This window comes from Batrachochytrium dendrobatidis (genome assembly GCF_000203795.2).
Source record: "Batrachochytrium dendrobatidis JAM81 unplaced genomic scaffold BATDEscaffold_1, whole genome shotgun sequence".
Taxonomy (NCBI): Eukaryota; Fungi; Chytridiomycota; class Chytridiomycetes; order Rhizophydiales; genus Batrachochytrium; species Batrachochytrium dendrobatidis.
The window spans coordinates 766,441-778,425 of NW_006281099.1; the positions used below are offsets into that span (position 1 = coordinate 766,441).

At 39.9% G+C, this 11,985-nt stretch overlaps 4 protein-coding genes across 4 annotated transcripts; 2 read left to right on the top strand and 2 right to left on the bottom strand.

Moving 5' to 3' along the window:
- Positions 1-292: 292 nt before the first annotated feature.
- BATDEDRAFT_21389 (uncharacterized protein) lies at positions 293-1,027 on the top strand (the record flags this gene model as incomplete). Its single annotated transcript, XM_006675212.1, has 2 exons — positions 293-398; positions 804-1,027. The coding sequence occupies 2 exons, from the start codon at positions 293-295 to the stop codon at positions 1,025-1,027; spliced, it is 330 nt and encodes a 109-aa protein (XP_006675275.1).
- A 942-nt stretch (positions 1,028-1,969) lies between these two features.
- Positions 1,970-3,322, bottom strand: BATDEDRAFT_8821 (uncharacterized protein; the record flags this gene model as incomplete). The annotated part of the gene is made up of 5 exons (XM_006674987.1): positions 1,970-2,067; positions 2,501-2,584; positions 2,653-2,841; positions 2,940-3,127; positions 3,198-3,322. Coding segments are annotated over 5 exons (684 nt in total), but the record flags the coding sequence as incomplete, so codon positions are not given.
- Positions 3,323-3,748: 426 nt separating this feature from the next.
- BATDEDRAFT_21391 (uncharacterized protein) lies at positions 3,749-5,810 on the bottom strand (the record flags this gene model as incomplete). Its single annotated transcript, XM_006675213.1, has 7 exons — positions 3,749-4,147; positions 4,307-4,394; positions 4,481-4,662; positions 4,764-4,863; positions 4,980-5,108; positions 5,175-5,359; positions 5,703-5,810. 7 exons carry the CDS (start codon positions 5,808-5,810, stop codon positions 3,749-3,751), a joined length of 1,191 nt encoding a protein of 396 aa, XP_006675276.1.
- Positions 5,811-6,002: 192 nt separating this feature from the next.
- BATDEDRAFT_84581 (uncharacterized protein) lies at positions 6,003-9,962 on the top strand (the record flags this gene model as incomplete). Its single annotated transcript, XM_006675901.1, has 3 exons — positions 6,003-6,085; positions 6,266-6,656; positions 6,774-9,962. The coding sequence occupies 3 exons, from the start codon at positions 6,003-6,005 to the stop codon at positions 9,960-9,962; spliced, it is 3,663 nt and encodes a 1,220-aa protein (XP_006675964.1).
- Positions 9,963-11,985: the final 2,023 nt, after the last annotated feature.

Consider the following 11,985-nt stretch of genomic DNA (forward strand, 5'->3'; position numbering starts at 1 on the left):
TAGGAAATCCCAGTTTTGAATTGAATGCATTCTAATACTAAATAAAAGGCCTTTGGATAGTGTGGGACAGGGATAGCGTACTGAGTTTAAATCAAAATGGGTTCTACACAAAGATGGATTGGAATAGTCGAGCCAGATATTTGGTTTTACAGCCATATTCATATAAAATGGAACACCCAATAAAGGTACCCAAGTGCATAATAAACAGCTAAACAAATGTTCAAAACAGCACACACATCGCAGCTCTAGTAAGCCTCACATTAGAGCAGTTGAACCCAATATCTGGATTGCAATGGATGAATCTGAAGATCGTACAATGTATGGCTATGCCAAAAGAGGGAAAAAGCAGGCTCAAAAAAAAGAGAATTTCAGTTCAAAACTATTTGATTTTGAGCATTGTATGATGGATGTTGTTGGAGGGAGTTGAGAAGGTCCACAAAGTCAATTTCTAGTAGGAAAGTGCAGCGAGTGTCTAACATTGTTATTCTGAAGCAGGGAGACAGTGCAAAATGCAAGTATTCCATTTTACATGAATACAGCTGTAAAAACATGCCGAATTAGTGGAATTTAGACAGCAAAAAGACAACTCCCAAGCCAAACTAAGTACAGTCGAGTGATGAGGAGACTTGAATCAATAGTCACTCAACATAGCTACACAAGCAGTTGACTAAAGATAGTATGGTGCAACACTGTGTCTTCAACGCATCAAGAGATGGATGTGATATTAGAGTGAACATCAGCATGAACAGATAAACAGCCAATGTAAGACAAGAGCCTGTATAAGCATATTCCAAACAGTATAGATAATAATGGCAAAAAGACTTCTAGTAGAACTAGCACTGTAGAATATCAGTCATTTCATGGCGCCGAACCTGTTTCCCGGTCCATGATAACAACAGCAGAAACGATTTCGCCAAACTCCTCAAAGCGAGTACGTAGAGAAGAGTCAGTAGTGTCCCATGAGAGGCCACCAACGTATACTTTAACAGACATTATTCAAAGAGTTGATCAAAAAGTAGATGTGTAGCAAAATATTAAAAAATAGAGTTTAAGAAAAAAAGGGTCGAACCAGCAATGTTGAATAGCGTGGCAAACAGACCAATAGATTCACAGCTTTGGCAGTCGAATCGTTGCACTATTGAGTTTATTTCAAGCTCTATAACAGGATAGCCATCCTTGAATATTAGATATATCGCTGTCAGATATGGGGTTGCCTTGCAAGTGAATTTCCTTTAGAGTAGGATGTTGCTTTACGCCTTCTGCATCCGATGCACTTGAAATACCTGCATTCACGCAAATGGCATTAAGTACCAAGTTGATTTTTCAGAAAAACTCATAAAAGGTATACTACTTACAATTACGCTGCAGCGATATCGATTCAAGTCGGACAAGATTATGGAGAGTTTTTGGCAGAGATTTGATGGAGTTGTCATCCACAATAAGCTTCTCGATAAGAAGAAGCGACAAGGCAAAATCAAGGCTGCAAAGACAGTTTCCAGACAGATTCAGATTGGTCACAAGTAATAGTGGTGTGGTATTTGGAATAACGCTCAATCCAAGGTTCATTGGATGGCGACTCACTTTGGTTTGAAAGTGTGCTTCCGATACAGATTTGTCACTATCAACTACATGAGCTCCAATAGAATCAACATAATCAGCCCACACAAAGCGAGATCCTAGTCAAATCAATTGTGTAAATATGGCTTAGCTATCATCGATATTATAAAATTAGAATAATTAAACCAAATTCCTTTTGATATCAAAAATTCTTACGCCAGTCTCTATAATAGTTTGTACGAAGTGGATCAATCTCGGCTAGCCGGTTAAGAATTTTAGAGGCAGATTTAGCATGTTTGGCAGAGTCAACGTGCTCATAAATGTATACTAACGTCAACAAAGGCCCTATTATAACATGGAAATACAAACATGTAAGAGATACAAGTTCAATCAGACAAGTTTACAAATCCAATTACTTACATTTGCTATCTGGCTCAATTTCTGACAGTTGCTCAATGAAACTCAGTTCTTCTTGCCATACAGAGTTCGACTGCATCATTTGTGTGCTTACTGATTGCTCACATAACATGACGTTCATCCAAGTGGTTTTTGACCCCATCGTTCCATGAATGGTTGTGGTGCTCGAGTTCAAATCTAGGCGATTTCCAGAAAATCGACCCGAATCAATAACCATATTCAGTATTGATTTTTCATTAATTAAAGTCCCCAGATCAAGTATGTGAAGTCTGCCATAAGTCGGAGTCTTGATATGCGCATGATGCACTTTTCCATTAATGGTGAAAGCGAACGGAAGAGTTGACTGATTTAATTTAGCCTCCTGGTTAAACAGGATAGCCAGTATACAGTTTTTTGCATTTCCAACTCCTGGTACCATAAATGCGCATACAATACTCAAAGGTATAGCATCTTTCAAATTATGCCAAATGTTAATGCAAAATCAAGGTTTACAAAATTCCAAGTATTAGATTCATGCTGTTTTCACCTTTTCCAAGAAGCCAGCGCTGATAAAGCCATGCAGATTGGTCCGCAGGTTCAGTAAATACGGCATTACGTACAATCTCAAGATCTAAAGAATATATTATAAATAAGACAATGTTAGATTAGGCAAATTATGTATATACACTGCTTATATACCTTGTGATATGGCAGTATTGCAAGATTTTGGATCAATAAAAATCCATGGAAACAACTTGCTACGATAATGCCAGGCGGAATAGTTTGAAAAGTTTTGATTAATCTTGTTAAGCGTATACTCGAATTCTTGTTGTGGTTTCCTCGTTTTGATTTCGGCAACAACATATCGACGATAGTCCCACCCATGAACTGATTCAATTCATATTGAATCAGTAAAAACTCGGTCAATATCTTATATAGTATACGTGACTAAAATGTCTACCGTTTAAAACTACATAATGGCTTACAGTTACGAGCATCCAGATCCAACATGTAGTCGAGCAATTTCAATTCTCGTTCCCAGCTTGGATTCGGCATGTGTTGAAGAGTCCAACGTCGATGATTCCATACCCAATACGATTTCGGAGCTCCTTGCAGAAGCTGCTCGGTAAGTCTAAGTTCTATTTCACAATCCGTTTGTACTTGATCAGGTTCACTAGATTGATGACTGTACAGTAAGTACTGGATACAGGTCTCAAGTTGAGCACATACGCCAATATATTTACATTTCTTTGTGCATATGAACCAGAATATCTCGACGAAAGTTCCAGATGGTATAAAACTCTGGGTTTTGGGTCAAAAGTGTTGTAGTTACTTGTAGAGATTCGTTATCGAGTTTGGAATGAGCTCGCTATTTAACATTGAATACAAGTGTATGCAGTAAAAACAAAGTCAGGAGTAGCTGGAACAAGTGAAGGATTAATGCTGGTAGACGTACCAGATCTGAAGCAACTTGGCATAGTTCTTGGTATGCAACAATCTTGCCATGCTCTCGTTCAACCTTGAGGGCTAGAGCATCGGCTGTTGTGGGTATTTTCTTTTGCCCATGCTGAATTAAAAGAATAAGATATGCTGAATGTACATTCGACAAACGATAGTTCATATAGCAAGATGCATTGCCATACCTGGCCATACGCAGACATTGTTGGCTAGATGGCAAAACAACTTGGAATGGATCGCGATGGATAACTGCATTGGCATCGCACTCAACCGGGAATATATTCTAAACCAATCTTTTATTCACCAATCGAGACATTCCAAATCAGCCAAACAAAAGTCAATTCATATCTGGCTCAATAACCATTAATAGTCTGGATGCAAGAAGTTTCATCAAATCACCCCAGCCACTGCCATCTCCAGAATGAATAATCGACAAAGCTACTCGATGATCCAGTCTGCATACAAAGTAGGTAAAATCTACATTGCGATCATAAAATGTGATGCTGTTTTGAACACCTAGGTAATTGTCCTGGGCTGCTTCGTATTCGGTACCAGAAAATCTACGTTGGTGGGTCTGAGATGACCGCCATAGACTGCCAAAAATATTTGCAATTATCGTGCTATGTCGTGATACACTAGCGGCTCCTTTAACAGGCTGCGTGAAAAACTTGTGGTGTGACTGTAAAATGGAGATGATGTTTGCCATGTGTCGTGCCCAAAATTCACCAGAAAGATCCTACAACATTCAAGATAAATTCTAGATAAATTTGTAAAAACAACACTATGGAGTGTCTGTATACATGTTTATGACTCATACCATGGGGTAGCTCATTATTCGAGAAAAAGACTGTATTCCTTTACTTGTATAATCATTTAAAGCGGTTCCCTGACATACAAACCCATCGGTATATACCGAGTTATCTTTTGGGATGAAAATGAGCGAAACATTAGATGGCTTTGCAATTTGCTCATATTCCAAAATTCTACAGATAGCAAGAACCAAAGTAGATGAATCAATCCGTATATTGCATCAAATATAATCAAAAGTATTTATGCAGTCGCTACATACGGTAAAAGATATTCGGGTTCAACATCATCTGGAAAATGAACCTTGCGACCATTCAAAAAAGTGCTTGCTATCTGCCGTGGATGTATTACATTGAAGAAATACAATGCGATTTTGACGGAAATCCACTTGAATAGCTTTTGAAAAATCACTGCTAAATTCCCTGTTTTCAATGATCGAATATTCTAAATAATGGATATATACAGTTGTAGTTACAAGTAAATATTTCAAAACTTTCTGTGGTCCACATGGGCATTTTAGATTTAAAAACTAGATGGACGCTCACAATAGTATGCCGAACCAATCCTCGGTATTTCAGCAGCAAACTTTTTCCCAAATGAAAATTAACAACAGAGTTTTGAAAGTGATGATCTTGCACGGCAATGCTAGATAATATCAAGTGTTTGCATAAAAAAAGCTCCATTCTAGACACCTCCAACATAGTTGCTGTTAATAAACATAAGACGCGAATGTTGGATATGAGGTTTTTGCGTTACCGTACCCAATGACTTCGCCAAGAATACCCAATGGTTTAAGAGATTCTTCATTATAGAGTTTTTCTGTAATTTCTTCCATTAAACTCGCAAGTCGGATTGGATCTGATGCGATATTTTGAAAAAGTATGAGCAAACTAGATGTCATAAGTATTAGTATATTCACTCGAGATAAACCAAGCAAACTAAAATGGGGCACATACATATAGACAAATTGTTGTCGAAGAAGAGCAAATCTCTTTATTGCTTCCAAAATTGAATAGATCCGTGCATGGCTGATGGCATTTGTCATGTGGGAGTTGTGCAGTTTTGTCAAGGCAGTATTTGCATCTGAATCTAATTTTCCAAATCCAAAGTCTACCGTCTGAGGTTTAAAATACCCTGTTAGCTTTCAATGCATTTTGTATTGAAATACAAGTGATCATATGACTCCATACTCGGTATACCTTTTTATAATGGGGCGAGTTTTGCCCAAAGCGAAAGATGAAGAAATTCGACTCGCACACAAGTAGATCCGAGAATATGTTGAATAAAAGTGATTTCGTACTGTGAATTCCCTGATTAAGCTAGTTAGTATGCTCTTCAAGACAGGATCAATCCTGCCAAAATATACTATATAGCCATGCTCTATTTAGTGGATATAAACTCCAGCATTTTCTGATGTATTGGAGAATGCTGAAAAGCATATCATCTGATATATGAATAACCAGCACAGGCCAAGAATTGCTTACTTCAATACGTTGATGAAGTATATACTCTATGGCTCCATGAAAGTTTTTCGTGGCAACATTCAAAAGAACCGGATTTACATCTGCGTCCAAGTTCAAAACACTAGCCATTGCTGATGACTTTTGGATATTCCAAGAAACGAATGCGATGTTCAATCAATTGCTGGAATATCGTGCACGATCAAACGGTTTAGTGCCAACACGATAGTCACGTGAACTGGAATAAGTTGAATCCGCTCATTGCAGATATCAACTTCTGCATATTCAACCACTTTGGTCTGGTCAATTACCAAACCCGCTGCCATGTCTCGTCAGCGCCATGTTCCCCAAAAGCTGCTTACTAAAGATATAATAGCTCATTGGTCTACTCATGGACGTACGACAATGTATAGTTTTTCATTGGGTCTGGTTAAATCGCCTGCATTTTGCTAATATTCAAATACTAGAAATTGTAGTGCCGATCTATGTCCAAATGAAACTCATTATTTACTAACCACTGCCTGTTTTGTATCATGCGCTCATTGGATGGGTTTGAACCTCTTGTAAATAATTATTGAAATCTCCAGATTCGACAAGGCCAGCCATTTCTTTGTTAATGACAAAACTGCCGATCCTGCCTTGGCTTCAACTAGAATGGCATGCTTGCGCTCACTTCTCTATGAAGCTATTATCTCAGTAATACAAGAGCAACTTAGTCCGATTCAAGTTGCCGAGTTTTGTTATCTTTTGTACACTGATGTTGCAAAACATTCTCCAGGACTTTCCCGCGACTCCCCATTCGGATATGTTGGTGCATCTGACACTCACGAGCCACTGTGTATTCCGTCAATCCTAATCGATGTGATATCAATGCTTGATGTTTCTCCAGATGTAAGACCCGGAAGCACGACTACCGATCATACTAAGTTGATTGGTCAGCGACGATCTCGTCTGGTCGACTTTACAAAACAAATCATTGTATGTTTACAGCTTCCCAACTAAAATCTAAACTATCTGTTTTTTATATATTCCCATGTGAATTCCTATTCATGTTTAGCTTACTGAATTTACATTCATTGTTTGATTCTGATTTAGGCTCGTGACTTTATTCCAGTGTCTATTTTTATTGAACGGCTTGAGATTGAATTCCTCGGATTGATTGGCATCATTGCAAATGCAGCTGTTTTTGGTCGCAAAATTATTCGCAGTAATACAGCACTATTGTATAAGCAAAACAAATTCAATCTTTTGCGCGAAGAGTCTGAAGGATATTCAAAACTATTAATTGAGCTGACTTGTGATCTTCCTCAGCCGCTTGATATATACTGGGCAGCAGATAAGGGTAGAAAATCACACTCTGATTTGGCCATTTTGCGAAACAAGCACATATGCGAAAGAACTCTCATAGTTATTCGAAATATTCAAAGTCTCATTGGGTCATTTGATCTAGATCCCAACAGAGTTTTGGACATCATACTTGATGTTTTTATTGCAAATGTTTTGGACTATTGGGATTTTTTTATCGAGCTGTTACTTCAAGGTCCATGGAAACCACGAACGGTCAAACAAAAGGTCAAAAAACTAACTCGGGCTTCTGATTCATCAGAAATCATTGAAGAAGAAGTTGAAGTAGAGACACTGGTCGGACGCGATATGGTTGGACAGATTCTGGGATTTAAATTCCAGTTTTATAATTCTTCAGAAGCAGCTCAACCTACTCCACAGCAGCTAGTTTGGGTTTCAGCCATTTTGATCAAGCATAAAATGGTACAGTTATCCCAGCTATACCCGCATCTCAGCTCAGCAGACTCTACTAACGAAGCAGATTTTGAAGAGTATTGCAATGAGTTGAAAGTAAAGTGCAGTACAGCAGGAAGATATGCGACCTCGTCACTCTCTGGCACGCTTGGCGAAGATGGCACAGGATTGTCTGCACCAATAACTAGCAAAGAAACTATTCAGGACAAACCTACAAATTCCAGATTACCTGATCAAAAAAGTGCTTTAGCTGCCGCGCTTATTGCAATCGGTGACCTAACCTCGGCTCGTAAAATTTTAGATCGACTTCCACATCTTGCAACCATATATCTCGACATTCCTGAAAATATGTGCCGAGTGCTGCAAGTCGTTGTAGAGGATATAGATTGCAACTTGCGACCACTTCATTCTTCCAGAATTACTCGCAAGCAGGTACCTTCACTTGACAAATTCCCACCTCCAGTAAACACTCTTTTACCAAAGCTCCAATCTGTGTTTGATACGGTTCATGTTGGTCGAAAAATGCAACCTCCGCGACAGCAGTTCTTTTATCAGCTATGGAAGGATGGTATTCCACGCGCCTTTGATTATCCTTCCGCATTCCGTGTTATCAAAACCCTATTGGTGTATGTCGGTCCCAATCTTCATTTAAACCATACTTTGCTGTCCAAAATTATCCGTATTGGTCGTGCTCATATTGAGCATTCTAAAATGAGCGATGTGGTAATGAATGGATGGCTGTCTGTTGTTTCCAATCATATATTTCCAGCACTCTCTCAAACTCATTCAAATCCTGGATTGGCACAAGACGTGTGGTCGCTTGTGAAGCTTTGGCCATACACCACCCGATATGCGCTATATGGCGAATGGAAGCATGTTACTTATAAAAAGATACCGGAGCTAGCAGTAGCCCAGGCAGGCTGCCAAAAGGATTGTAGATACATCATGGCACGTTTATCTAAAGAAACCATGAAGCAGTATGGTAGGCATATTGCCAAGGTGGCCCACTCTAATCCAGTGATTGCGTTTTCTTATATCCTTAAACAGCTTGAGAGCTACGATAATATGATTCCTGTGGTTGTAGATGCCTCTCGCTATCTCACGGATTTGGAATTTGATGTCATGAGCTTTTGCTTGATCGAAGCACTATCTGATCGTCGAAAGCAGCGAGTGGAGGAGAATGGCACTTACATTTCTCCTTGGTTAAAGGCTCTTTCGTCCTTTACCGGAATGCTTTTACGCAGACATGAAGTGGATATGACTGGCATGCTGCAGTATATTGCTAATCAACTTGCATCCGACAACGTCTATGATTTGATTGTTTTGCAAGATATCATCATTAGTATGTCTGGTATTAAACCTCTGGATGATGCAACCGAACATCAACTGGATGCTCTTGCTGGCGGAGAAACTGTCCGGCGAGAAGCGTTAATTTTAGAAAGTCTTCGCCTTACTCGTAAACCGACAAGTCGGCTGGTTGACACGCTTGTTCAATCCCAACTTGCTATGCCTATTGGTATGCTGATTGCTCGGCAGCGCAAGGAAATTATATTTCGAACCAACACAGATGAGCTCAAAATCCTTGGTTGGCTCAACGACTACTGTCAATGCAAATTTTTGCTTTACTTTGACTTTTTATCCTGCAATCTATCGATTGATGTATATTCCAAGGATTTGGCAACTCTTGATGAAATGGTTGGCGAGTTTGGACTGGATATGGAAGTTGCATTCCATATTCTTCGGCCTGTGTTATCTCATGTCTTGCGCTCATGTAGTATAAAGCTTGCAAAGCAGTCTTTGACCCAGACTTCAGCTTCTGATGCTGATTCTAACCATGCACTGCTGGATAATACCCCAGCTCCTGGTCTTGATGACAAAATGGATGTAGATCCTCCCTCAAACAAAGTTGCTGCACAGTCTTTTTTGGATATCAACCACCAGTCGTTTACAGCCGCGTCATCCTTAAATGACAACGAGGTTCATTCTATGAAAACACTAGCATCGCACCCATTGCTAGCTCAACTTGCCACATCAGTCTCTCGTCTTTTGCCTAGTTATAAGTTTTCAGACATGTCTCCGTCCTTTTATGTTACGTTTTGGCAGCTGTCGCTTTATGATATTTTTGTTCCTATTCAAAGATATCAAGCTGAAATTGCTCGCCAGCAACAGCAGATTGCTTTACTTGAAGCCGATCGCTCAGATATGTCTTCTGCTGCCGTAACCAAGAGAAAGCAGGAAAAAGAACGAAAGCTATTGCTTCAACAGAAACTAACAAAAGAACTCAAGACTCAGCAGGATAATTACGACCAGACCCGATCTCGATTGAATATGGAGAAAATGGAATGGTTTGCGCAAAACAATCGAAGAAGTGAGGCCATTCATGTCATCCTTGAAATGTGCCTCTATCCGCGAGCTCTCTTGTCGCCCTCTGACGCCATATATTGTGGAAAGTTTATTTCATTGATACATTCTCTAGGCACTATGAATTTATCGACGGTTTCGCTCTATGATAATGCAAGTATTTAGCTATTGATGGTTGACAATACGTCAATTTTGACACATGCTAATTGTGGTCATGATTCTAACACACCTTTATAGATTTTTAGCAAGGATTGTTTACATGCCACTATATTTGCACTTACAGAGGTTGAAGCTAAGAACTATGGTAATTCGCTTTCATCAAGTTTGGGTGCTTGATTTTGGAAACTTGGAGCATATTTATTAATTTTTGCAATATTTTATTGAATTTTCTTTATACTCAACTAGGTCTTTTTCTTGCTGTCAATTTGCAGATCTTGTCAATATGGCATGCCAAAAAAAGTGTATACGAGAAAGAGGGGCAAGGCGATGGTCTTCCCGGATTTCTTTGTCGTTGGCCTACCGGTCGAGCACTTTTTGATAGGGCACCCAAGGATGACATTATGAACTATGAGCAGTTTCGCAGAGCCATGTCGAAATGGCATTTAAAGCTTCGCAAAGTATGTTTAGTTTATTTGCATATATTGAATGGGTGTTACTTGCTCTTCAAAATGGTTATCAGACATACTTACTGGGCTATACCCATTTTAGGCATTTTTAGATGCATTGCAATCTCAAGAATATGTTCAAATTCGTAATGCTATTTTGATTCTTGATAAGCTGATTGATAATTTTCCAGCAACAAAGGAAGTTGGTATAAGTATTCAAAAAGTTGTAAAAAATATCGAGGATACAGAAACACGTAGCGATCTTAAACAGCTGGCCCGTTCATATTTTGCAAAACTGTATTCAAAAGAAAAGCACTGGATTTCCGTTACTCAGTTTTCTGATCAGCACCTCCAGCAAATCCGAGCTCCGACTGCTCCAGTTGCTTCTACGCCGTCTGCACGAGATTCAAAGGAAACGGTGCCGTCTTTAAATGCACCTACTATTCAGTCTTCCAAAAACGCTAGTGCATCAAAAGTGCATTCTTTGCCAGAAAAAGACTCACCGTTGAATGTCAAGAATCCTTTGTCCTCTACACATATTTTGGAAGATCCAGAACTGATGGTTGAGCTAGGTAGTGCTGATGCGATTAGTGTAGTCACACCGACCACACAAAGCACTTCACTGGCTCATATGGATATTGATGATGCTTCTACGTCTGGTTTACCCACTCACCAACGTACAAACAAGGACACTCTGCTTGATAGAAAGCTAAGTAGATCCACGGATGGAAATAGCAAGCAGAGTCGTGGTAGGGACCGTCAAAAAGATCGCGATCGCGATCGAGAAAGTGGACAGTCTAGTGACACTTTGCCACTTTCCTCTTCAGCACAGCACCATGAACGTCAACACACTACTATATATTCTCGTATGAAAACTCCTGAGCGACACCGAAATGATGGAAAGAATGGAGAATCTGACATCCGCTCTGCATCACCTGCTAAACTAGATCGACTTCGCACAATAGATTCAAAAGAAAATGCCAGCGCCGAGTCTGGACAACACTCTACTTCAGTAAATGATCCAGTGAATTCTGGGAACTCGTGGAGAAAGCAAGATAGAGATTGGCAAAACGAGCGTGAGGGGGATCGTGACGGAGGACGTAACCGTGATAGAGACTCTGATAGATATAGTCGTGGTAAAGATCGCGACCGCCATAGTGACTCGACTCGTCGTGGAACGGGAAGTAGTAACTATGAACAAGCAGCGCCAGTTTCGACTTCTTCAACAGTTGCTTTTAGAAGAGATGGGAGTGATCGACGAAGCGGTCACTATGATGCTAACCAAGATGGAAAGCAATGGGATCGATCGGATACATTATCTCGAGAGGCCCAATCCAGTTCCAGCGCCGAATTTAATGTGGATGCTTCATCTGGTCGAGAAGGGCGTGACCGCAATATCTCGCCTGCTAATGCTCAATCTGGCTTTGCTGACCGCCAACAAGCTCGCCGTGACGGGCGTGGTGGTAGAGAAAATAAAGATACTAGGGATGGATATGAGGGCAGAGAAAGCCGCGATAATCGAGAAGGACGTGAAAGCAGAGATGCCAGATCTGGTCGTAACAATCATGATTTCCGAGATGATC